General features: G+C 47.3%; 1 protein-coding gene across 1 annotated transcript; it reads right to left on the reverse strand.

Moving 5' to 3' along the window:
* Positions 1-1,599: 1,599 nt before the first annotated feature.
* LOC119394905 (disintegrin and metalloproteinase domain-containing protein 10) lies at positions 1,600-27,621 on the reverse strand. The gene is made up of 12 exons (XM_049416015.1): positions 27,553-27,621; positions 26,700-26,952; positions 24,208-24,329; positions 23,178-23,434; positions 21,591-21,974; positions 20,643-20,829; positions 15,804-15,960; positions 14,701-14,799; positions 10,090-10,283; positions 7,984-8,189; positions 6,430-6,582; positions 1,600-2,306 (listed from the first exon to the last, which is right to left on the reverse strand). The coding sequence occupies exons 1-12, from the start codon at positions 27,617-27,619 to the stop codon at positions 2,295-2,297; spliced, it is 2,091 nt and encodes a 696-aa protein (XP_049271972.1). The 5' UTR covers positions 27,620-27,621; the 3' UTR covers positions 1,600-2,294.
* Positions 27,622-27,903: the final 282 nt, after the last annotated feature.

Genomic DNA, 27,903 nt, shown 5'->3' on the forward strand with positions numbered 1-27,903 from the left:
GTGAAAACGTAGGTTATCAGCGAAGCTGTCCAGCACATGGATTTACGTTTCATTTATCGATTTATTTATTTATACAATTATTTAAGATTTTTTGATTTAGCGTATGTTCCTTGAAGCAATCCCACCTCACTTCGCGCGGCCCAGAAGTGCAGCGCTCAGGTTATGTATTTATTTATCATTTATTTATTTATTTACCTTTTTCTGTTTAATTTTTAGTGGATCAGCGGTGAATAGGGGTCTGCCCAATTTCTGTGGCACCTGCTAGGGGTTTTCTCTTCAGTAGGTAATTGTTGACTACGTAACTAGCCAAGTTACGATATTTTCATATTTCTTATTTTGTAGCCGACACAGACACGGACCCTTGGCCCACCTGATCCTCGCGTGCCCGTGCAATATACACACAGACACATCACCTTCGCCGAATGCCTGTAACGCCAGACAAGAAAGCAAAGACCTTCTCGAAACGTGGAAAGCCAAGCTCGTCTCAGAGGGCCTGGACCAGCAACAACGTCTGGTCACCAGGGCCAATAGGTCAGCGAAAGCCAGAGGGTTCCTGGAATGAGGTGACCTCCCACCCAGCTTAGAAGCACACCGCGATACCGTTTGGAACCAATTTGCCCAGGCAGCTGCCCAGTCCGCCAGCTCCCTTTTGAGCTTATTCTGGGTGGTCACGGCCGCTTTTATCATTTATTTTTTTAAATTGAAGGTAAAGGCCGTTCATGACAATTTTATGTCGAGTAGGTAAGTGTTTGCGGAGTTAAAAGAGCCCAGTTATATACGCCTTCGCTGTAACACGCCAGGCCTGCGCGGAACACGCAGCGCAGCCATAGCGTAAGCCTTATAACCCGTTGTCTACTCTTTCAGGGCACCTACTGATTGCGAAGTGCTTACTACACCACAATTCATCGTTTTGCGATGCAGCGAAGTACCCACTATGCGAGCGTGAGGCAACGTGTACACCGACACCACTGCCCCTCGTTGATGCCGTGGCTGACGCTGATAACGACGATGATGAATTATGGCTGAGCCCTTATCCAAAACCGACTAAAGAAGCGTGATCATCAGACGCCTACAAAGCAACACAAACACACACATAGAACATTAATGCACCGCCTATGTCCAATGAAACATAGCTACATGTGCCCGCTCTGCAGCATACCTGACACCCTGGCACATTTGCTCCTGGAATGCCCGTGTCATGCAAACCACAATATGCAAACGGAGAAGGGTGAACCAAGAACCAAATACGAACGACGACCACCTGACCGAACCGTGGGAGGCCAAGCTCGCCCTCGAGGACCTGGAAGACCAGCGACAACTCGTCGCCAGGGCCAAGAGGGTTCCTGGACTAAGGAGCCCTCCCACCTTAGGGCGATACCGGGCATCGCTCGGAACACTGTTTCGCAAATAAACATTTCTGGCTCTCTCTCCCTTTGCAATAGGTATTTGTTACGTACTTCACATGGTGTGACGCCTAATGCGATTGTAAGCTTTTGTCATGCAATATTTCATTGGCTTGACAAAACGCCGGTCTTTTTTTTCCTTCCACATTACAAAACAGATCGACAAGTTTGGACGAAACAAATGACACCAGCGCTGATGACAGAAGAGTTTATTATACAAACGGTTCAAGCACATAATAGGACCGAAACAATAAATAGTAAGATAAGACTCGTAAAAACAAAAATTTGAGGAAGCAGCGCCCGTCGCGCATGCACGCATAACTGGTCGTGCGAGTGGTGCCCTGAAAGCACAGCGACACTTTAGGGCCTTAGAACGACGTGTTTAGCAGGGTACAATGAGGTTTTTAAAACTGTGTGCATTATATGTCTGCGCGTAAACCGATCAGCATCAAAAATCTACAAACTAGCATCTATGGTGTCTTTAGGTTCTAGCCGACGAAACACGGTACTTTGCGCAACTGCGCAAGGCTCCCCAAAACATATTACCCAAGATCAGCCTATAAGAGAACTGCGGTGACTAGAGTTTGCTTCGATAGTAACGTACACAAAAAATATTAAGCAACGTCTAAGTTAGACGCGAGTGTGTTCACCAAGAGATATCTTCAATAAACTATGACACCCCTCAAGTTAATGCTCCTCAGACGTGCATTTGAGGATGAAATAAAATGAATCATCGTTTTTTTTTCAAGCGGAATTACTATATGGCGCGTCACAGCCGAGATCAAAGCCGACGCGCCACAGAATTGCGCTAGGGTGCCTCATCCGGTCTGCGATTTGTGCGGCAGTCGTCCATGGACGTGGGACGGCACCCGGCAGCCACGCCGTGCAACTTCATGGTTTCATCTGCAAGCGATACGAGAAGTCCAAGGAGCGTGCCGTTTTGTAAAATCAGGAGCTACCTTTTGTTGTCCAGATTCAATTTGATGCGACGAGAAAAACTTTCGATAACCGCAGGTAGAGGCAGAATTCTGCTCACAATCGTTAGCGATCCACCACCCGAGTAATATGTAACACATTATTGCCGTGACAGTGCATGACCACGTCCGCTTCACAGCGAAATGTGAGAAAGCGACAAAGACACGTGCCCACACTATACTCACACAATGACATTGTGTTATTGATGGGACTTATTGTCTATTAGGCAAAGGGCCGGAGGCCATAGTGGAGGACTTCGGACAAATTTCGACCATTTGCGGTTCTCTATATACCTTCCGGCCCCTGACACCGTGCCAGGGAACTGAAGCTTGTCAGCTCGCGTTCAACAACGAAATGTGGTATTCTATTGAGCTTTGCAACGAGCAAGATTGGTTCACGAAAATATGTTGCCCGAAAGCGACCTGTACACGTTTTTTCAATGAATAGCATAGCAAGAGGCATAGCAGGTGGTTTCGCTGCATTTCTATACTACCACTCAAGATATCATTAACAACGAGAATGCTCTGATAAAATAAGCAAAAAAAAGCGTAATGGGCAAGACCGAAGCAACATCCGCAATAAAGCACTCACTCGATTAACTATTTACTTGGCGTGTCAATGCTTACATAATGGCATTCCCATGTCTGTTCCGCGGCATTGCGGCGCAGACACGGGAGAGTACGACATCTTGAGGGGCGATGTGGTTCATTCCAATGACTGATTACTAGAAGCGTGGTCCGAGTAAACGAGACAACGCAAAATAATATGCATACAAGACATGTCAATGCTTCTTGTGTGATGTCCCGTTTTGCGACTTACGCATTTAGGAATAAGTCAGCAGCTACGGGACAGTCGCTTGCGGCCTGAATGTCCAACGAGACGGAATGTACAACGAGACTGGAATGTCCAATAGGGGACATTCAGCCTGGTTGGACATTCGTCTCCGGTGGACATTCAGTCTCGTTGGACATACAGTCTCGTTGGACATTCCGTCTCGGTTGGACATTCAGTCTCGTTGGACATTCCGTCTCGTTGGACATTCCGTCCCGGTCACAAATTTCACTTTTCCGTTTTCGTTCCACACATCCCAATATTTGCTGTGAAAATTCTCCGAATGTGCCCTAACATTTGCGACGCGCGTGAAAATTCGTTTCGTCGTGATAGGTCGTGGCGCTGAGACTGCGTATTACGCACGACGCGTAATACTTACTGCTCGATACCCAGTCTTGTGCAAATGGCAGGGATATATATATATATATTATATATATATATATATATATATATATATATATATATATATATATATATATAGAGAGAGAGAGAGAGAGAGAGAGAGACAGCGCAAAGACACGAGGGAATAAAATAAGGACACAAGACGCAAAAAAGAAGTATTTAAAAATAAGAAAAAAATATTTAACGAACTCCCTTTTGCACCCGTTTGCTCGTGTTCATATAACTTGATGCCTTTTCAACAAATCGAGTTGAAAGTTTGCGCTTTTCATGCCTTTGTTATGTGCGTCCTCTCTAAAAATATGTACCTGTAACTTTAGCACAGTTTAACAATTATGCAAAACTAAATAGCCCGGTACTTCACCTTGTTGAGTAATCGATTAGCTTTCAGTTTTTTCTCCGTAATCCGTTAGTTTTTTTATTTATTTTAAGTAATTGTAATCGCTGACGCTCTTTCACTGTAATGCGTACAAGTCTGTTCCCGACCCAGTTTTTTTTTTTTCACTTGAGCTTCACAGCACTAATATCGACGTCATTGGAAGAGTAATAGAAAAGCTCGTCTTCAGGCCGGTTCTGAAAAGTCCTCAAATGATTTTAAACATATTAAAACGGTTTTAGTGTCGCCAACGATTACCTGTATGCTATGTGTTGTAATGAAAAATTATTCGCGCGAAGCACTTTGCAAAACGCGAGCAAGATTGGCTACTTCGGCAATAAGCTCAGAAAAAATTATCAGTTCGCAGCAGATGGCCTGATGCTCTCTTGACTGGCCCGGTGCGGCGGAGCTGTAGGTCACCGCTCATTGCACGTCACTCTAATGTCGTGTGACGTCACTAAAACTTTCGTTTACGCTTCCTACACAGTGACGTCGGTGTCAGTCGCGCTAGCGATGGGTCTCGATCGCGAGAATGAGCATTTTATACAGACTTTGGAAGTGAATTAAAATATATTCTAAACGTTTGCTGCGTGCAACACTTCGTGCTGAGCGTCCTTGCTTACAGAGAAAGCCTACAGCAGGCTTTTTATAGCCTCAAAATTTGGTGACACCACCTATTTAACGGCATGGTCTTTCCTAGACCAGCCTGCAGTTCTCTTGTAGCCGAAATGCCATGTCATGTTTCCATCAAGGTAGTCAAAACTAAAACTGATATCCCACACTCAGCATGCTTCATAATCATTTCGTGGTTCTGGCGCGTAAAACGCAAGAATTTAATTTTAAAGGAAAATTTCCTTCCTAGATTCTTCGACCCGCATTCTTTAAGAGGAAAGAAGAATTGTTCTAGGGGCTCGTAGAAAGCCAACAATCAAGCCAAGGAAAGCATAGGTACGTTATTTGTTGATGTTTTTACCTGCAGTGTAACGAATACGACCTAAATTGAAAGGACTTAAATGGCACGAAAAAGCACACTTTCTTTCGGTGGGATTCGAACCCACAACTTTCGCATTACGCGTCTGATGATCTTACAATTAAGCTACGACGGAGGGCGCTCCTTCGTCCACTTTGTTGGGTATTTACGTGAGCTTGATCCCTGGGAGTGTTAGCAAGCGCAAATCGTCGCCGTAATTATAAGGTTGCGGGTTCGGATCCCACCGATGGAAAGGGTGTTTTTTCGTCTAATTGGATTCTTTGAATATAGGTTATAATCATTACATCACAGTTAAAAAAACAACAAATAATGTCCCCAATGTTTTATTTGGATTCATTGGCTGTTGGTTTTCTAACAAATAACTGAGTCTCTCGAACCTGTATGCTATGTGTTGTTGTCAAGGGCTTCGTCCTGCCTCGTGACGCTTTCTGGCAAAAATAGCGTTTCACACTCGCCGCCTTAGCTACGAGTGGCGCTGGTAACACTCTCAGGGATTAAACGCAAATAGATACCGCACAGAGTGGACGAGGGAGCGCCCTCTCTCGTAATCTTTTAAGGGGCTGTGATGTCCGATTTATGACAAAGATAAACAGGAACAGCAAAGTATGCAAACAAACAAAATAAAGCAATAAAGTAACGTATTCAACATACATATGAAAACTGAAAATACAAAATAGAAATAAAACTAACAAAACTTGAAATTATGATAAATGCAGTAAAGCGAATACGGAAACAAAAATACGACGCCCGACGCGACAGAGAGTCAATATTTGCAAAACACACAAAAAAATGCGATGTTCCGTTGGGCTATCTTAACCCAATTAATCAGTTGTCTGAGAAATTTCAAACGAGGGCACGTTTATCTCTTCTAAATTGGACATTCCGTCTCGTTGGACATTCAGTCTCGTTGGACATTCCGTCTCGGTTGTACATTCCGTCTCGTTGGACATTCCGTCTCGTTGGACATTCCGTCTCGGTTGGACATTCAGTCTCGTTGGACATTCAGTCTCGATGGACATTCCGTCTCGGTTGGACATTCCGTCTCGTTGGACATTCAGTCTCGCCGGTCACGTGACCCATTGGACATTCAGTCTCGTTGTACATTCCGTCTCGTTGGACAGTGGGGTATGTCCCGTTGCCCGTTGCCCGCTGCCAGCAATTAACTTTCGGAAACTGGTAATAAAGAGACGGGTTGCCCTGGCTTCTGCAGCTGCTAGCGTTCCCTTGCAAGAGGTCGCGCTGTTTCTACGACCACCTGTGACATTTCAGCACCATTATAAGACAATGACTCGGGCATGGAGCAACCTTGCAACTTAAATAAAAGCGTCAAATTGCGTTGTCTGTAGGTATTATCACAGTGTCCCAGCCATGCAGGTGATGGTAACTATACGTTGACGGTACTGTCCCGGTGTGCTCGCCGTGACCCATCATAAGGTCGCCCAAGTTTTACTTACAAAGAAACTCTTTGGGTTCCGCAGAGTCTCCCTGAACTTTCTGCTCGGCTTGTGCGGGTTGTTGCTCGGCGTGTGAACCGAGAAGCACCGGAAGAACAGCACCATGAATGCCACGAATATCAGGAAGTACACCACCGACAGGAATGGGTGCGCCTGCGCACGATGAACGTGGATGTAGGTAAGGAAGCGAAAAACTGTGACATGGCGAATGGTGGTTTTTTAAAGGGCCCCTAAACCATTCCGAGTTTGAGGGCGAGACAATGCTTTCTTTTTCCACGCGTTCGCTACCCTGCCTACAGACGCTGTCTCCTCCTTGCCACTTATTTTTTTCAAAAGCACACGGGTGTTTGCATTTCGCCTTTATCGAAATGCGTCACTGAATGACAAACGCGCGCTCACTGTTACAACGCAGGCCGCAGATGAAGAGCGCCGACTTACAGCAAGACGACGACGCTCTCGTACTTTCTCTCGCTTCAATGCGCCTTCTAAAATCTCGAGATTGCTCTACCTCAAATATTAGCTTAATGGCCATCTCGAATTGCCCTTGCCTTTGCAACCGCTGCACATGACCTCCAAGGTCATATACGGGTCGCGTATTGGCTCAGCCGCACGGATAGCCAGCAGCAACGGCTGGTCTTATGGCTCATTCACACTCGCAACTATAGCACCAGTCGCGTGACCATTTGCGACTGGAAACCAAAGAGTGACCCGAGGCGACCGATGTTCACACCAGCTTATGCGACCAAATGCCTGTCGCCACACCGGATTAAGGTCTGCTCGCAGTGTAACTGCCACGGATCTTGTTCCCACGCACCTGCAGAGGTTTGATACTGCAGTCGCGCGACCTTAAAATCGAGTAGCGAGCGAGTGAACCAAAGCAGTCGCCGTTCTACCAAATCGGCCATTTCGATCAAATGAGTCCGGTCGCTTCTGCGACCAAGTTGATCGCGCTATCGGTTCTATAGTCGCGAGTGTGAATGGGTCTTTAACAGCGTGTTGATTGGGGCTGGTTGGAACTATCAAGACTACAAAACGCGGGACTAGTCCTTTGTTCTCTTACTCTGCCCGTGCCGCGCTCTTTCACAGTCTTCTATAGGCTTGTCTTAAAGGAGAAGCGCCATCACCTGCTTCCCGTGTAGCGCGCTTGTGATCACGTCATCTCCGATATTGGCGCGCTTTCCGCGCGCCCACAGCGAACGACGCGCGGGAGACGATAGGATCTAATTGCACTTCGATGCCCGAAACGCGACGTCGGCGTGATAAGGGTGGCTCGAAGCGAACTGGAGTGCTCATGTATACTGCCGCAATTAGAAAGCTTCGACGACAACATTCTTTGAAATTTCAACGACAGCGATAAGTCGACTTCGGAGACTATGGGAATATAAACAGCGCGAATCCGATATCTCGTTTGTAAATGTTCCTTGCTATTCCCCGGTCGCCTTGGCTAACAATATGTCCCGAAAGTGGATTGGCTGACGAATTTCAGTCTTACGACAATCTATCAATTGAGTTTCTAACGAATGCGGGTCGAAGTTTACACGCGGTTTCACTCACAGCGATGTAGCCCGTGACGGTATTGTAGGTCTTGCCACCGAAGAGCGCCTGCTCCAGTCTCGTCAGCGGTCCCTGCTCGTCGGAGCGGCGACACTTCTGGAAGACGTCGCAATAACCGCGGGTGCCGTCGCAGACGGCTCCCGGCACCATCTTGACGCCGCAGTACGCCTTCATTTTGGGGTGCTCGCACGCCTCCCTGCACTTTCCTGCGGATGTCATTTGCAGCTCGATTACTGGCAGTGCAGCTAGATTAGTGAATAAGTGGGTAGCTCCTTTATGACTGTGGATTTCGATGTGCGCAGCCACATAACGCAAAACGTTCAATACGGGCAACAAACCAGACCCGATGTAGCTGGTCCGAACAAATGCCAATTAGCGCAAACTGCTCTCATCAAGCAAAATTAAAGTATGTTCAAAAACCCACTTGAAATCACTGCCGCGGGGGACGACCACGAATGTCCGATTTCAATATCACGTGCTGGTCTTAGTTCTGCGTTTAAAAACGATGCCGTACAAAGCGGAGCGCGAAGCAAGGACAGACTGGAGAGCAGAAATACAAAACTCCCGCGCCTGTGTTGCGTTTTTTCTACTCTCAAGTCTTTCGCGTGATCTTTTTTTCCTTTTATAAATTCGTACAAACTTGACCAATTTTTGAGAGGTCAATACTAGTTCTGCCAGTGCTGGAGCAGCGCTCGCACCCTCAATGATGCATGACGAAAGCAAAACTACGAAAAATCGCGAGCACCGTGAAACACTTTTTATTAAAGCAGTTTCGTTTTCGTTTACGAGAACACGTTCACATAATAACGTCATGACGCAGCAGGTGGAAATGGGAGAGCATAGTATCATGACGTTTTGTCGCTTGCTCCAACTCGCTTGATCTTTGTTAATGTTGTTAATGCTGTTAATGGTGACCGAGCGAGCAAAATATATTGCGCCTGATTTGGATGTACTGCTCAAACGGGATAATATGACGTGATTATGATGACACGAGCAGCGTCGTGCACGGTTAAAGGAAACACGAAATGCCTCACTTTCTCTATTTTTGTTATATCGCTTTAGCTGTGTGTTTCGCTCACACGGGACCAACTGCGTGTAATGACGTTAATAGCGTAGAGTTCTTGTCGCTACTTGTTCACCGCCGGAGAAATAACACGAACACACAACAGATCCACTGACATTTTAATAATTTGATTAATTTGCCTCAAGCTTCCCTAATTGTACGTTTAACACACTTGTACACTACATAATTTTCTGACAAATCTGAGCAGCACTCGCTGCAAACTGCTCCCTTGGTGCCTCCGGCGCGACTCCCTTTTTGCCCCTCCTGAAGCGTCCCGGCACCACGCCAGAGACCAAACAGAATGGAACAATTGTAAGTCCCCGTTGTACAAACCCAACCGGGCGACATGAATTCAAACACGAACACTCAATCTCGGGTGGTCTTCACCGAGTTTGAACTCGACGACAGCCGTCCGATTAAAGAATAACGATCTAAACTAAAGCAAAAACGCACAGAAAGCTACCGCGCCATCCGTTAGGTTCCCACCGTACAGTTTACCCCACATACCCTAAGGCGTAGCGGGTGGACCCCCCAAATGGGTGAAATCATCAAGACTGCCAGACAACAAAGCCGGCGAAAAACTCGGAGACACGGCCACGAACCCTGTTCTTGGCCAAACCCGCGTCCTGGCAATAAGTGAACAGTTAAAAAAGAAAAGAAAAGCTCCATCAATGTTTACGCGACAACGTCAGAATGACATGAGCAGCGAGATGCACGGATAAAAGGCGCACTAAATGCCTGTCTTTTTCTCTAGTTTTGTTATGTAGCTTCAGCTCCATGCGCGTTCAAGCTAAGTCAGCGTAATGCTACGCCCGAATGCTTTCTCTCGGTTCCACGGCGTGTCACCTGCGGGGAGCGATGAGATCTTTTCGCACTTGATCTCTTAACAGACCACCACGGGGACACGGTCAAGTTTTCGCTTGAAGTTTCCTCGTAGTTGCCATCGCAAGAAAAGCGGCGGGGGGGGGGGGGGGGGGTTCGGGGCCTGTGATGTCATGTCAACACTCTGAACGTCACTTAGCACAATATATATACAGGCATACCGTCTTCTCCCTTGCACGCCACCAAGCACTTCTGGTCGAGGTTGTATTGCGATCCGACGAGGGTGCAGCCCTTCAAGCCGTACTTGAGACAGACGGAGCCGGCGCACTCGCCGCTGATGCACACTTGGGAACCCTTGTGGCAGACGGTGTTGTTGCCCTTGGGCTTCCCAACCGGACAGCTGGCGTTGTTGCTTCTGCGGGTGATGTCAAGGCTTGGAGCAATACGTGCTTTATCGAGGGCTAGCTTCTCTGCTCAACTCGGTACCATCTACGACATTGCTGAAAACGTGCACAGGCACTTGAAACCGCGTTCTCGAGAGTTAATAACATGTACCCCGCTAACAATATGGACGTATATTGTTGGCATACGATCAAATGTGGACAACTATATAAATACAGTAAAAGCTCGTTAATTCGGATGTCACGCGACCGGCAGAAACGACCGAATTAACCAAATTCCAAATGATCGAAAGTATCAAAAAATAATAAACAAATGTCTGCACGTCAATACACTTCCATTTGCTTGATGATTACATAAATCCCGTACTTAGCAGTGTAAAAGCCGCAATTTTTGCCAATCGCGACTTTGTTCACAATGTGGCCGCGGCTCAAGACCTCCCTGTGCTAACTAACCAGAAAAGCGCTAACCCGAAACTAACCGAGTTACTGTACGGCTCGCACTGATGACGATGGCGTCGTAGACTGCGCCGCCTCATTTCGGTTGTCCGCAACGCCATTTTCGCTCCTTCGCGCTCGGCGCGCTCCGAGAATCGTCCGAATGAACCGGATTGGGGCAAAATATGACCGAAGAAAGGAGAGTTTGACGCCACTGAACAATACATAGGCTTGCCGGGACCAGAAAACGCGTCCGAATTATCCGATTTTGTGAACTAACGGGTGTCGAATGAACGAGCTTTTACTTACAAACGAGCTCGCTCATCCCGTCTCCACGCGCAGTCGAATCCCTAACGGGAGCGTAATTTAGACTGCGAAATGTACAGAGCAATATATATGTCTCACTCTAGAGTACATGTTAATGAAAAAAAAAAACAAAAAGAAAACTCACTGGGTCCCTTACGCATTCGCCAAAGACAACTAGAAGAGGAATGTCACCATCGCCATCGTCATGGTGGCGAGAGGTCACGTGAGCTTGACAGGTCACGTGAGTTTTTGTAGAGCGTGCCTCGTTTTCAAGGCCAGCGTCCTTAAATAGAGTCACTGGAAAATTTCAGAGTACCGCAAAGGTAGGCTGCACGCGGGCAACATTGAGCGGCGGCGGCCATTTCCCTTCCGGACCGTCCGGCGCGTTGGTAGCGTGTTCTGAGAAGTGACCGATCTTTTCGCCTCGATGCCGTGTTACACTCGGCATAACTGCAATATATGTGTGTGTGTTTCTTCAAAAGGATATCAGAAGTGATTTCGAGTCATCGACAGTCTGAATTGACTGCGCGGTAAGCGGTGTAGCTAATGAAACGTACGGCGAATGTTGCCATGTGCTCGCGAACTCTCTTCGTGGCTTCATCGGTCTCTTTTCGTTTCACGGCCGGGTGTGTTCGCAAGGTCCGTAGCTGTAGACATAGTTGCATTAGCGTAATGACCGTGCGAGATGCCATTTACTTCGACACTTGGTGAATGTTGACTGTTTGCGCAAGCTTTGCAGTCGGTGTTCAGGTTCACTTCATAGCGCATTCGAGAACATTATTGAACATCGAGAACATTCAGCATTGCGTCCTTCGACTGATCGCTGACGCATACCTTACTTGCGCACCATGCTTGCTGTTCAGCTGGGTGTTATCTGTAATAGAAGTGGTGTGTGTACGGTAAGTGGAAGTTGTGCGTGAAGTATTTGCCTCGGTTCGGAACGCCAGCAGCCGAACGCATGGGCGAATCGGCGTGTGGTAGGTAAGGTGCATCTTATTTTGCGAATGCGTTGTCATTTCCTAGCAGATACGTAGAAAATAGGCCATCAAAAATGATTGACGTCACTACTCAATTGTTTCATTTCCTATTTTTTGTCTCCTTGTTATTCCCAACGTTGCAGTGCATTTGCAAATATTTTGCTGTGTTCCGACAAAGTTTTTTCTTTTTTTTTTTTTTGGCGTTGCCAGCGCGTAAACGGCTGGGGTTCGGTTTCTGCACTGCTTTTAATTTCAACTTTTTTTTCGTAATGCACTCTTGTTAAAACTTCCTCGGTGCAGTGATTTATGTTATTTTGATCAGAAATAGCACATCCCGAAAAGCTTTAACGCGGATGCTACTGCAACACAGTATGTATATAGATCTAGAGCTCGCATGAAATCGATTCCCTCAATGGGTGAGAGGATAAGCCAATTTTTCTCTTTTTTTTTTGCTGTAACCATTTCTCACCCACTAAACAGTATTGTAAGGGTACGCTAGGCGCAATGCAGCATTACCAACATTCTTTTTTGAAAAAAATAAAATACGCTTAATAACATTGCCTTATACCAAGTTTATCAACAGAGTTCCACGCTTCAGTTTTGCGCACTGGCAAATGATCATGTGACAATTGCCTTCAAGGTATACAGTAAACAGTTATTATTTTAATAAGTCTTCGATTTCGCTCTCGTGCGTGACACGCTTATAACCCGAAATGCATGCACAATCTGTTCAACAGATCGAAATATGAACAGCCGAGCAAATAGAAAGATGTGTATGTAGTTTTCAATATCGCTGAACATAGCGAACCGAAAATGTGAAGTATCCTGTTGCATGAGAGCTTTTCTAGCAAAGTTTGTGTAGTTCACTGCAGAAGGAGTGTTCTTCGAGGGGGGCGAATTCCTTCCGCGGCCAACTATGCAGCCACGTACAACGACGCTCTTTCACGTTAATGTTTCCCACACGGAATGCAAAAATATGCGGAATTCCCGGAGTAGCTCACCAGCAACGTTCGGTTACGGGTGAGCTACTCTCTGGCATCTGCAAGACGCGTTTAAAAAAGCGACGAAGTACTTCTTGGGACCGTGGTACTGCTAAATGTCCGGGCGCGCTCTGCATTGTACGCGCCTTACGCGCCTGCACCCAAAGCGCTTGAAAGGGATATGGCGGCGAGAGGTCACGTGATGCGAGTAAGCCAATCGCGTCGGCGGCGGCGCGCGGAAAACAGATGCGATACTCTCTGTCCTTTCTAAGGGTTGGCAAAACTATCCACTCGTTACGCAATTCACATCGTGTGACGTGTCACGTCTGGTACGATTCTACGCTTCTGACACGCAGTATTACATCTGTTAACGCGACTGCTTGCCCGACATGACGACTGCATAGGGTTTTTTCCCAACGCGGTTTTATGCACTGGCGTGGCTCTGTGGCAGAATACTTGACTGCTAAGCAGAATGACTTTGTTCGATTCCGGCGCAAACCCGCATTCTTACTGTGATTTTTTAGTAAGCTCACATGAGCTTTTGTACCGCATGCCGCGTTTTCCGAGGACAGCGTCTGATGAGGCACTTAAGGCTTTCGCCTTAGGAATATCTTATCATAATAATATCTGGGGTTAACGTCCCAAAACCACGATATGATTATGAGAGACGCCGTAATGGAGGGCTCCGGAAATTTCGACCACCTGGGGTTCTTTAACGTGCACCTAAATCTAAGTACACGGGCCTCAAACATTTTCGCCTCCATCGAAAATGCAGCCGCCGTGGCCGGGATTCGATCCCGCGACCTTCGGGTCAGCAGTCGAACGCCATAACCACTAGACCACCGTGGCGGGGCAGGAATATTTTATGCTAGAACTGTTCGTAGGGGAAATAAAAATAACCAATCCTGTTGCTGGACACATATTCAACGAAGGCGGCTGGTCTATCAAAAATAGCTCTTATGAAATGTGCCGTAACAAACGTTTTAATCAGCTATTTTCCCTTCACGCTTCAATCGATGCTGATAGTACATGATACACATTGTTAGTTCGGCAAAATTTGCTATGTAATAAGCTACTTAAAAAAAAGATTGAATTCTGAGAGTTCGCGTGCGAGCAGTACGATACGATTATGAGGCACGCCGCATTGGGAGACTCCCGATTCATTTTAATCTTTTGAAGTTCTTTAACGTGCGCCTGAATAGATGTACATGGTGGTTTCTGCATTTGACCCGAATCGAAATGCGGTCGCTGTGTGAGTCGAACCAAGTCGAACCAGCGTACTCATGTTCAGCAGCGCGGTACTCCAGCCGCTGAATTGTCAAAGCGGGTGTTACATCACATCCTGTAAGCTAAATGGGGTAGCACATGAATGACCTTAAGGCTCGTTCACATCTGCGACTAGCACTGGTCGCGCGACCAAAAGGCGACTCAAGGCGACCGATGTAGTACATACCTGCATGCGACCTATACCCATCGCCACACAGAATCCACGTCTGCTCGCATGGCCTTCGCCCAGTAAAACAAGCTCACGTTCTGTTCCTGCGCATCTGATTGGTTCAGAGGGTTGCGACTGCGGTCGTGCGGCTGAAAAATCGGGCAGCGAGCGACTGAGCCAAAGCGGCCACTTGCTACCGTTTGCGGCCAGCCGCTTTGCGACTACCTTGGTTGCGCGACCAGTGCTAGTCGCAGGTGGGAACGAGCCTTTATGCGGCGCCAGTTCACAAAGAGGATACGTGCACAAGGCCTTCTCGCGGCACTCCGTCTCGGGCGAGCACACGGTTGTCGTCGGCATCAGCTTGCAATCCTTGTCGCAACAGGGCCCGGCCGTAGGGCTGCACGAAGAAAATCCCATTAGCGAAAAAAAAAGATGGTAAGCTCAAGCTTTTGATGCGAAGCATCTTATAGCGGAGTTCAAACCGGTGGTGGTGGTGGTGGTGGTGTGCGGCGTGACCACCCTTACTGCCATGCACAATCCCTCTCCACACACCTCCCCTACCCTCCCCCTCTCCCCACTCTCCAATTACCCGCTCCCCTTACCCATCTCTGCCTCGCCTCCTCCTTTCCCCCTCTCCTCTCCCCCTCTCCCCTCCCCCTCTCCACTCCTGTGAAACGCGGGTTCGACATGCCGAAATTCTCTCCTGCGCAACGCCGCGATAAGTGCCAGCGCATGCTCGTCCTCTCCCCGTCTCCTCTCCTACGCTCCCTCCCTCTCGCGCGCCTGTCGACCGCGTTCCCCGCTCGTCCTGTGAGAATTGACGGCCAGGCTAGAGGGAAGACACTACGCGCGTAGTGTTCCTCTTCGCGTTCCACGACGCGAGGTCGGTAGCATGCCCAACGAACGCCAACGGAACGCGATCGTGCAAGTGCTCAGCCTTCGTATCGCCTCATGGTCGCCTTTAGCGGGAGATAATGTAATTTTTTGTTCTATCATGACTAATGGCCTTATCACACCAGGGTCGTCGACTCCAGCCGTTGTAAGGACGCGAACAAAATCACATTGCCTTCCACATGCCAACAACCTATGTGCTTCGTCGCTCGTGCGACCATAACACGAACAATTTCAAGTGTAGCGATGTTCACGCTTCTTATTCAAACCATAAACGCGTCCGTGTCATGCGAAGCATGCGCATACGGAAGCCTTCAGACACTGGAAACTCTTTCCGTTGTGCTAATCGATCCGAAATGTCACGATGAATGTGCGCCGCGTCCCTCCCATTTTCCTTCCATAGTCCGCTGGGTGTTGTGTTATGGCGCTGTAGACCCGTAAACTGTGGAAAGCTTCAGCCCAATATGTCTATGTTAACCTTGAGTGGGCCATTTCGACGTTACCTCTCACCTGCACTGTTTGCCGGGCTTGAGCGTGCATCCCGGAGCATTGACACTGTTGCGGCGTGCGTAGCAGCACGGCTCGAGGCAATCGGCTTCGGTGTAGCCGCAGTCGCATTGCTCCGCAGCCTCGACAATGCCGTTGCCGCAGAGTGGCCCGCTCTCCTCTGCATAGGTTCGCGAGAATTTGTATAATCAGTTTCTGTACACGTGACATCAGAGATCAATTGAAAAAGATTGGCAGCCAGGAGAGCGCTTTTATGAGTGTCTTGTGTAACTCGGAGCAATCATGAAAAGGCGTGCCAGGTTGTTAGCAGTATTCGGTACATATAACGCTGTGCAGTGATTCGGCTTACAGATTCCACTGATGTAAGGAGGTATAAGCTGCATTGTTGAGCACCTTGTGGGTAGTTTCGCTATAATATGTTATAATTATAAGAAGGGAAAAGGAAGGCGCTATAGCCGCCAAACACGAATAGACATTGTACAAGCTCTCATATATCACTACACAATAAGCAGGGGCGTAGCCAAGGGGGGGGGGGGTTGGGGGGTTCAAACCCCCCCGAAATTTTTCAGTTTTGCTTGCTTATATATGCACGCACACATACAAACGCACGCAAGAACGTACATAAACTATGGTTGAACCCCCCCCCCCCCCCCGAAAAAAATTTCTGGCTACGCCCCTGACAATAAGCACTACTTCTGTGAAGACACGTTGCACTTTCGTGTTATACCGATTCCTATGACGGAGGGATCAGCCATGTTTTTTTCCCGTGTTCTCTCGATTCTCGAGCGACTGTTCGATGGAGGAGTGATGCGTTCTGTATTGTGATACTGTAATTTATACTGGTGACACAAGAGCACTTTGATCGTGATCACGTGCAATCCGGATTGAATTTCTTAGTCGTGATTGTATGCTTTACGGAAGGTTCACAATGGATCCAATCAGAGTTGAGAAATTTGATCTCGATCGGACTTAATCGAGACCAGCAGTGTACCGTGTGACACCGGTATTATTAAAACTAGAAAAGAGATCGTTTTTTTCTTCAGTGTCCCTCCAAGAAAGTTCGTGTGCGTTAAGGCGTTTGGGTGACACAAGCTTGCCTTGGAAGCAATTCTCGCGGGGCGACTTGCCCTCGACCATGGGCTTGATGACTTCAGATATGTTGCCCCTGCTACAGATGGAAAACAAGCGGTTGTTGGGTTTCCGGCTGTAACTCGCGTGGGAGTACATGATGTAGTTGCCTCCCTTTCCATCTCCCGGAGCGCAAGGGCTACCATCCGGTGTGTCGTGCTGCGCAGAATACAAAGACACACATGGTCACCTCTCTCGTGTAACGACAAATAACGTCTAAAAGATGGCGTCTATAACTTGTTTTACGCGTTCTACGCAAATATACGTGGCCACCTCTCTTATGTAACAATAAATGGCGTTTAAAATATGGCGTTTATAACGTGTTTCTGGTGCCAAAACAACTTCCGGCGCACGAAACCTCTAAAAACGCTGCTCTTAGTGGGCTAGCGCAAAAGCAATATACGTTTACAAGGCGCGATCCCTGTCTCAGGGAAAGATTGAAGAGATGAAAAATCTTTGAACAAGGGTTGTCGCTGGAGCCATTGTTTTGACAAGAGTGTTAACGTGTCTCATTAAAAAGTGTTATACATTTGAGAGCTATATACGTGGCAAAAAAGAGTCAAATGACTCATTTTCTTAGAGTATAAGAAATCTCATAGCGACTTGGAAAATGCTTCAAGCAGTTTATCAAAGCTAATCTACAGCAACAGCTGTCGCACGAATTTGACAATCTTCCACGCATGGTCCTTGTCCAATATTTTACGAGTACATGAAGACGACATCGCTGCGAATTCTTTAGAACAAATGGACACATTGAAGAATGTCGCTTAGTAAACAACTGCTGCAAGCAATTAAGAAAAGTTTATTGAAGTGCGAACCATTGCGCATTCACGTCTCTTATTATTCAGGCCCTACTGGGTGGTGGAGTTGGAGTGAAGTTTGGAATATCACGCTAGGGATTGTGAGACGCAGGAGCCCAGCTACAGCCTGACGTCCTGCGTTTGGCGATCGAGTGACGTGCGTACTCACGGGCGATCCGAAGTTGTGGCCCATCTCATGGCAGAAGGTGATCTCGCTGACCGCCTGGGCCACATAAGCGTTGTAGTTGACAAACGTGACCATGCCAGTATTCAAGCTCAAGCGCGTCAGACCGCGCTGGGGTTGGCTCGGATCCTCCGCTGACAGTCTGTTCTTGTCGCAGACGCCCAGGGTGTTGGCTGCATGTCGCGACATGGTACGCTTTCTGGCTGGTGTATTGTCACACCACGCACGCACGCACGCAAACACGCATGCACGCAAACACACACGCACGCACGCACGCACGCGCACACACACACACACACACACACACACACACACACACACACACACACACACACACACACACACACACACACACACACACACACACACACACCACTCACTCACTCACTCACTCACTCACTCACTCACTCACTCACTCACTCACTCACTCACTCACTCACTCACTCACTCACTCACTCACTCACTCACTCACTCACTCACTCACTCACTCACTCACTCACTCACTCACTCACTCACTCACTCACTCACTCACTCACTCACTCACTCACTCACTCACTCACTCACTCACTCACTCACTCACTCACTCACTCACTCGTTGAAGCTTATATCTTGTCATGAAAAGTAGCCTTCTAATAGATCGCACAGCTACTTGAAAATGCCTCAATACGGTCAACAGTTCTTATTGAGTAAAAATAACTACTATGTTAGTTACCTAATTTGTGCTTCCCTTTATTCTCTATCCAACGACTAGAAGCTCTATCCAGCGCTGCAAGATCAACACAGTGGGCTTTCGTCTAGTATCTAGGTCTTAAAACTCGAACCTTGAAGCGTTAAATTTAGCTGACCAAAAGTAATACGTTGGAATTAGTGGGGATAAGCAAGTGGAAAACGGAGACCGCAATTCAGTATCCGTAAGTAATCAGTCTCTTTGTCGTAGGTCAGTTTTGCAGGTACAATAAGTAGCAAACAGTACAGGTTTGCCCATCATGCAACTGTGCCCCTCTCTTAAAGAACAAAAAGAAAAAAGAAAGGAAAAAGAAGACACGGAAAGGCGAAAGGTCATTGACAGCATAAGAACTCGCAGAACCGTGAGCATTGATATTACAGTTGTGCAACACAGTAGATGTGTAGCAATGTAGACTTGCATGTCCAGCGCAAAATCTTCAGTGAGGTACACAGTGGGGGCTGTCTGGTTTATTAAAGACGATAGTCTTTCTTGGGATACTTAAACAGAGAAATTTTGGTCTGTCTTTCTGTCTTTCTGTTTGTCGGCACGTCACTCGATTCAGCCACTCGGCCAAAGTTGAACCACTTGCCCAAGGGCCAGCCATCTTGAACGGCTGACTAGGTTCATACTTGCGTACATTGTCGATCAAAAAGGAATCATTTCGCATATCTGAGGCGCAACATAACCAGGTAAGTATTAGGTGGTGTGTTCCTTTAATATAAAATGCATACATACGTAATTCTAAAGACCCTAGTTTCTTAAGCTGCGCTGAAAATGCGACTGCGCTGAAACTTGCTTTCCTCCGTGCCCTCTGCACGAGCTCATTGTTGTGTTTCGGTTTCGGTTCTGTATTGCACTGTACGAATGCCATGGGGCTCCGCTCTGGCATTCCTGTTTTACCCAGGCGACGTGTAAATAAAAGAGTGTGTGGAGAGTACTCGTTGAGTGCGGACGTTTCTTCTGCATCGGCGCTTTGCGCCAAACCGCGTGTTCGGGCTGGCTGGCGTCCCCGCCGGTCGCGTTGGTCACCGCCGGTCTTCGCCTGCTGCTGCGCCGGGACTACGAGCCCACAACACAGCACTCATGTTTCCCGACGTATTGCCAGATGGCGTCCATATCTCACGCACCGCCTCTTCTATCGTCTTTAGACGACATTTGCAGCGAAGCACGCAGATACGCGGCCAATTTTTCGATGCGACTATTTCTAGGATATGATAAGAGGATATCTACGCCTTCACCTCTATGAAGTCTTATGCACTCTAGTAGCAACCTCATTGACGTGAAAACATCGGCTAGTTATTAATTTCCAGGGGGGAGTATCGCTAAGGACAAGGACAAAGGGAAGGCACATGGACGACAGGCAGCGCTGGCTTCGACTGAACTGGGCAACCGAAAACCGGTCGAGTGTGTCGTGTATGCGTACGTTTTATGCTTCATATAAGGGGGTGTATACCTTAGCGAATAAAAAAAATTGTTGTGCCTCTCAATACCGCATTTAATCGCGTATTGCCAGCATCCATTAGTACTCCAAGGGAGAGAGGAATGAACGAAAGCTACACTGGGAAGTATAGTTTGCTCCCGGCTTTATGATGACTAATGCTGCTGAAGTACGGGATAGTATTGACCACTACTCGCTGATATTGGCCGGTACAGGCTTTATACTGCCATGGCGTAGGCTCGCTACATGATGGCTTGTGTTGGGTTAATAATAGTAAGTCTTGGCTATAATAATGTTGGTTATGCGCTGTTATAAGAGCGACAGCGTCTCAATTCAGCCCCATTCCAATGATTCACGTGCTTTCGCGAACTCACACACAACATTCAAGTTGGTTGCGCCTAAATTTTTCGGGGGGGGGGGGGGGGTGTTCACCTTGTCCTTGTTCTTAAAACCTCGTTTGCTAACACAAGACGCAATAACAAGACGAACGTGCTCCGGCGAACAAAGAAAAAAAACCTCATCACGTCGCAAAGCAGCGTTTACTTTGATGGAAGGCATAACTCACTCGTCGAGTTCCCCACGTAGGCGAGGCCGAGAACGCCAGATTCGAAGTCGCGGTAGGTCCACGTGTACGCGAGGCAGTACTCGTCGAAGTTGGCGGACTTGGCCGTCGTCAGCAGGAACAAGGTTGGGTCCATTTTGTCCAGACAGAATGGGTTCTTTTTGCTGGGGCAATTGGAAGTATCGTTGATCTGCGCAAAAAAAAAAACGTACCGCTTTGAGGCACACAAGCTGCTGCGCTTGGTACGCAATATCAACGACGTCAGTAGTTTGTCTGGTCACGTCCCGCTGGACGGTATTCCTGTTGGAAGTGAAAACAATATTACGCAAGCCGGATTTGAGGAACCCTCTTTTTTTTCTCGGAAAGCCATCTAGTGAGCAGGAAAGTTCGCATCCCCTTGAAAAGAGGAGCGCCATCAGAACGTCGAGCGCTTTATGTAGCGCTTACTAACAGCTAAGCTGTAATAAACTATACAACTTTCGGGGACATGCCGACGCTGACACGCAGCAACGTGGCGTCCCTATGCGTTCACATTAGAGAAGGGAATGGTCGATCGCCAGCCACTGAGCTCCCTTTGTTGTCCTACTTCGCACGTCATCGGGAAGCACCTGCCCGAGTGTGCGGGACGTGCAAAGTAACATCCACGAGAATCACTACGTGCCGTCGGCTGACATTGTTCGCATGGTTCAAATCTTGCGTGTCCATGCTTCATAAGAACTGCGAGTGTGATGGAGTTCAAAGACCTGAAGCTACACATTGCTCAATTAGGATCGCCGTGGAGAAGGGCTTCGTATTGGTCTTTAACAACCTCTGTTCTCACCTGCACCTAATTGTAAGCGCGCGAGTGCTTTTACAGTTAGTCTCAATAGAAATGCGTCCGCCTTTGCTGGCATTCTAATGGGCAATCTCGTGCCTAACAGTAGTAGGCCACAGCCACACGCATTGACACACCTTGATCTTGTGCACGCTGAACCTGACGTCCTCGACGCCGTAGAAGTCCGTGTGCCGATAGATGTCGGACGCTCGGGCCGTGTGACCCGCGATGAGGGTCGAAAGGCGCTCGCGCGTGCGCACAGCGTCGTTGTCGATCTGGGCGAAATGGCGGTACAGCAGGTGGTCGATCTGGACGTACAGCCCGCAGACGCGGTACGTTCGCCGAGGCCGGCTGGCGCCCTTCGCGCGCCTCCGGTCGGTGCCATCTTTCCCCGCTTGCTTTCCGTCTACGTCTACGTCGTAGTAGAAGTCCTCGGGCTGCTCTTGTTGCTCCAGGGGACGCCGGCCGATCCAGTGCTCTAGGTGGTCGCTGCCGTGGCGTTTTGCCCTCGAAGAATGCGACTATCAATCAATCAATCAATCAATCAATCAATCAATCAATCAATCAATCAATCAATCAATCAATCAATCAATCAATCAATCAATCAATCAATCAATCAATCAATCAATCAATCAATCAATCAATCAATTTTATTATAAGTCACAAGGAATAGATTACAGTGGAATCTCGTTCATACGATTCTGCATAATACGTATTTCGGCCTAATACGTTTTTCTTTTTATTCCCGGGCAACGTCCCTAAGAAATAATGCATTTTCACGCGTTTAATACGATAACATTTTTGCCCAAGATTGGATAATAGGACCGCGAAAGTGGATCATGACCGATATATCTAGAAATCCTACGTTTATTCTTCGGTACACTAGCTGAAACCGCGTTCCACCGATCCACGATCTGCACGTTGCAAAACCCCTGATGCCGCAGCAGCGTCGGTTTTGCGGCGAAAGATCGCAGCCAGGCACGGCCGCTGCGTCGAATGATGTGATGAGTTCAACGATGATGAGGACATGTTTGACAGTAAGCGACGCACTTGGACGCACTTCGTAGTTTCGTCGCGAATGCAGAGCTGAGGGATCAAAGTGCAGCTTATTTTATTGCTTTCCAGAAGAATTTACTCCTAGACGTCGAAAAGAAGAAAGTGCATTGCAAAGTGACCAGCTACTTCAATGTTGCTCAATAAAAGTAAGTTGCTGATGAAGTATGCACATGTGACTCATTTTTTTAAAATCTTCGGTTGATACGATTTTTGCATAATACGTTTTATTTTCTGGTTTCCGTGAAAACTTATCAACGAGATTCCACTATTGCTAAATGCGCAAATCGAGAAACAGGGCACCACAGAAGGAGAGACGCACTAAAAGATCGATAACATTAAGATTCGTTTAGACTGCTCAATGTCCTAAAGCTACTCAGGGTGTGAAAGGCGCCGAGCTTTCATTTAACGCAAAATGCACGATAAGTAAAAAAAAAATACATGTCTGTACTCCTTTAAGTAGCCTACGCCTTCAAGGGCGTAGCCAGAAACTTTTCTTGGGGAGGGGGGTGCGGTTCTACCGTCCTTTCTTCATATTCGCGTGTGCGCTTATATGTGCGCGTGTGTATATATACGCATGCAATATTGAAAAATTTCGAAGAAGGTTGAACCTCCCCCCCTCCCCCCTCCCCCCCAAACCCCCCCGCCACCCCGGCTACGCTAGTACACACCTTGGATTCGGGTTTCCGCGCCCGTTCTGAGGCTACGGCCAGCTGCTGCATCCATCGCGTAGTCTCGCTGTTGACGCCACACCAGCCCTTGTGGGGGATACCGGCATCTTCGGCGGCGTACATCACCGAATGGAAAGGCGTCCGTCGAGCGAAGAACTTGTGCGCCCCTTCGACGTAGAAGCGACCCCAGCGGGACTGGATAGAGCCCTCGAAGACGCCGTTGTGCAGGCCACCGTATACCCGACTGGAGGGGTCGCCTGCAAGGCGAAGTAAGCGACCGAGCTTTGCGTGTCGTCATCGGCATTCGTATTAACGCAAGACCTTTCGTACGAGGTGAACCGGGATTTTTTTGGATCGATTTTCGGTCATCGTAAGAAAGAAACGTTTTCCGAGTTCAGTTTGAGAAATCCTCTAGAGATGTAAAGCAGGATATCGAAGCTATAAAGAAATAAAAATAAATAAATTATTATAAAAGTAAGCCAGCCGACCAACCAAACAAGCAGTTAATGAATGATGCATTCATTAAATTAATTTTATTGACCAGGAACAAAAAGAACTTAAGGGGCACGTGGGTAAAACGCTGTACACGAAGGCACAGGGTCCCTTACATGGCAGTACAGCGTTCGCAAGGTATATTTAACACCAAGGGATTTATACACAACGCTTATATGAAAGGTTTTATACACAACGATCATTAGGCATCGTACATATGCATAACAAGATGTAGTAACAAGTGAGCCTTCACGTTCAAATGCCATATAACGAGTAGTCACTATGAAGAAAATAGACATGAAAACCCTTTTTATTTAGCGCAAGCATTATGGATATATGGTGCACTGTATAGTAAAACACGACGCTAACACAAGGAACAAAGGTATAAAATGAAACGTAGCGCCCACATACTCGGTTTTTAAATTCAGCTCTTGTGGTAACGCTAGTTACCTCGCATTTACTAATGTGAACATATTGTGAGAAGAACGAGCCCGCGACAGTGATTGTGAGCGATATATACACAGGCGGAATACTTTACCGACGACTTGACCGCTGTAGATGTGATCGATGTTCGGTTTCACTATGCCGAACTTTGTAGTTTCAACGACGAGGTCCTTGTCGAATACGGTCGTGTCCGGTCTCAACTTCAGGTGGAACAACCTGCAAAGGTGTAAACTGCCTGATAAAAGACCATGATTGCTGCAAAAAGAAGGATCATCGACGCGTAGAATAATTACATGCTCGCAGAGATTTGATGCCGAACACGTTTTTGAGCAAGTGGGATCACATGGGCCAAAACCGTACATTTTTAAAGGCGAAAGCCTTAAATGCCTCATCAAACGGAAACATTGATCGTTGGCGGCGTCGGCGTCCCGCGTCGGCGTCGTCAACACGAGTGATGCAAAAGATTATCATCATCATCACGTGATGACGTCATCATGGCGCCACAGTCGCCAAAAATTGTGACATCATCATGACGTCATGCTAACTTCATCACACGACGCTGTCGTTTGGTAAAAAGTGAGCCGATCACGGAGGCAGCGAGAAAGCAGGTCAGGTGCGCAAAGCTTGCAATGACTTCGATCCTGGAAATTCCGTCCCGAAAGTGAAGCCAGAACTCCGCCATCTTACCATAGGCACGATAAAACTTTAGCTCAAAGCGAAAAAAAGCTAGCGATTATCCTCGCGCGTGTCTTGTTATGTTACTGGTTCGCTTAAGAATTATAAAGGTCTCGACAAATTTTATTCGAGGTAACGTTACTAATACCCATCACGATAAAACACTTTTGTCGGGAACAGTGACCTTTAAAAATAACCTAGCATTTAGGTTAGCAGGACAGGAACACTATCTCTAATCGTGCATCACTCAAAAAGGCTGTGTTTTTAAAATAAACCATAGGCAAACGCTGTTTTCAGGCTTGCTCCTGGGAAGTTGCGAGCTTCCACTCCAGCAATTTCTTTTAGATGCGAAGCATCTTATGTCGGGGTTCAAACCGGTGGTGTTGGTGGTGGTGTGCTGCGTGACCACCCTTACTGCGCATGCGCTAACCCTCTCCACACACATCCTTTCCACTACCCCTCTCCCCTCTTGGATCTTGGAAATTCGCGCTTTTTTATCGTACGAGGACGGACTGAGTACACTGCGCTCTGTGTTTGTGTGTGTACTCAGTCCGTCCTCGTACGATAAAAAAGCGCGAATTTCCAAGATGCAACACCAACTAGCCCCTGTAGCTGCTCTAATAACCTCTCCCCTCCCCTCTCCACTTCCCCTCTCCCCCTCTGAAACGCGGGCTCGACATGCCGAAACGCTGCTTCGCATCGCCTCATGGTCCCCTTTAGCGGGAGATAGTGTGATTGTTATTCCCCCTTGGTTACAACCTAAAAAAAAATAATAAATAAAGTTGAGCTCCACCCACAGAGCCGCGTCTTACTTAAATATCTGCGGCATTTGATTCCCTTAGTGACGTCATCTATGCAGTCACAAATTTATTGAGGGGAAAGCCTTAGATGCCTCATGAAACATGAAAATTGACCGGCGTCGGCGTCGAGCGGCAGGCCGGTCCTGGAGGCAGCGAGAAACTGCATTAGGTGCGGAAAGCTTTCGGTGGGTGGCGAAGCAGGATCAACACATCGACTGAGAAGAAGAAGAACATGGCTTTCGCCTTCGAGTCGTCGTAGGTGAATGCATGCGGGACCCTGTGATTTTCTTTTTCATCCTATGTCATGCCTACCTTATAATTTCATGCGAAAATGGCTATTATATTCATTAGATAGTTTTATAAGAGGGTCCATCGCTTATACTGCCAGGGGTACGTTGCTACAAAATAGCAACCACAAATAAAGGAACAAGCGCAAATCTTTGTGAAATGCTTCTATATATCTGTGCGTAGTGTTTCTTTAAAAATTACTTGAGTGAACTCTGGCACTGAGACTGATCAGTTGCTTAGCGTTTGCGACTTGAAAGATGATTCGATGTCATTTTGCGGTTTTCCTTAATTTCCATCCACTCGTGTTTCTTTCTAGGCAAAAAAATGGAATTAGTCTGTGCGCAGATGCGAAGCCATTATAAGCCTCAGGGCTGCCAATGCAACAGTGCAATGATAACACTACTTCACAAAGCCCGAGTGCCGTTTCAGGTCATAAACCAAATTTAGCAAACAGCTGGGTGCATTGCATATATTCCTTCTAAAAAGACAGGGCGTGCAAAGACGGACACAAGAAATAAGTCAGGACACCACAAACGGCGTTTGTGGTGTCCTGACTTCTTTCTTGTGTCCGTGTTTGCATGCCCTGTCTTTTTAGAATGAATACTTATCAACTAGCTCAGCACTCTGTTATTCTATGCATTGCATATTATTTCCATGTTTGCTTGACTTACATATTTCCTTGCATAAGCCAACACACTAGGCCGATATTTCCATGACCGAGGAAATTAGGTGCAACATATGACAAAGGACCAATGGTGTCTAATTGGTGTCTAAGATAGACGCATTAGAATACGGACAGCGGACCCGGTGACATGTATGTTGCTTGAATTGATCGAGATGAACCACGAGAATAACGCTATGTATGTTCCAATTCTGTGCAGTAAAAGAACACTTGGAGCCTTGCCTATTAAAGCCCTGGAAGCGGACGTAGACGTGGCGGTTCTGCTGCTGCTGCTGCTGCTGCTGCGGTTGGCTTCCGCCAAGTGATCGCCGGACGCGTACGTGGCCGCGGTGCACCGTTCGTGGCTCGTACGACAGGGGCTCGAAGTGGCGCACGAAACGGTTTAGACGCCGGGCTGCACACATGTGTAAGTCCAGGAGCAACAAAACCAAATCAGGAGCCGAATTCACAAAGCTTCTCCTTTGTAAGTGCGTTTTCCCATTGGTCAGCCGGCTTCGCTAATGGTATGTCCCACATCGTGATTGGCTCAAGTATTCTCTTAAGAAAATTTTTAGGGCGAGACGTTTTTGCGAGTATGGGCCCATGTTCTGTGGTACGCCGTAACAAAGCAACATGTGAACTGCGAGGACTAGGTGTCACGAATATATGCCATTCAGGCAGACATACAAGATACACATGGTGGTGTGAGCAGGGGTAGCAACACTTCAGACACCTAAACGCCTTTCTATGCACTGAAACCTTAGGCTTACAGGCACTAAACTACCCAGATCACAAACTTGGGGTCTTACATATGTCTTTAATGAGGCATCTACACAAAATTTACGGCCCATAAACAAGAGAAGCGAACTTAAAAATAACAGTGATTGTCTGAAACGAATAGGCTATAAGGAAAAAAATCACGGCAATTAAGTAATATAGATATTTGTATCAAAACTGCTAGCCGGCTTAGTTTCGCGCAAAATGGCTAAAAGATTTTTGTATGTTATTCACGTACCCGCGACAGCAGTCTGCGAGAAGCTGCAGAGCATAAGTAGAAGCACTGAAAGGCGCCAGCATGGCATCTTGAAGAGTTGTAGGATTAGCAGGACGAACAGAACACGGGAGCTACCGCCTGTGACCTTGCGCGTGTCATGCGTTCGCACGAGTCACACGCTCAATGGTCTTCCTCTTCTTCCTCAGTACGTATGAAGAAATTTGCGGAAGAGTGTATCTCTGCCTTGCGAACAAACTACTACTACTCCAGTTAAAATTCGATCTAACAGAATCTGACTTTACAAATTTCCCGATCTAACGAAGAAATTTAAATTTCTCAGAAGACACCCGTAGGGTTCAATGTTGTCATCAA

The sequence above is a fragment of the Rhipicephalus sanguineus genome, chromosome 5 (assembly GCF_013339695.2).
Source record: "Rhipicephalus sanguineus isolate Rsan-2018 chromosome 5, BIME_Rsan_1.4, whole genome shotgun sequence".
In the NCBI taxonomy this organism is placed as follows: Eukaryota; Metazoa; Arthropoda; class Arachnida; order Ixodida; family Ixodidae; genus Rhipicephalus; species Rhipicephalus sanguineus.

Excerpts from the sequence above, each read along its gene's own strand:
- LOC119394905 (XM_049416015.1), bottom strand. The coding sequence starts at position 27,619 with ATGCCATGCTGGCGCCTTTCAGTGCTTCTACTTATGCTCTGCAGCTTC. Across the intron at positions 26,953-27,552 it reads CTCGCAGACTGCTGTCGCGG|CCCGGCGTCTAAACCGTTTC; the intron begins GTACGTGAATAA and ends ACATGTGTGCAG. Across the intron at positions 10,284-14,700 it reads CGCGAGAAGGCCTTGTGCAC|AAGCAACAACGCCAGCTGTC; the intron begins GTATCCTCTTTG and ends CATCACCCGCAG.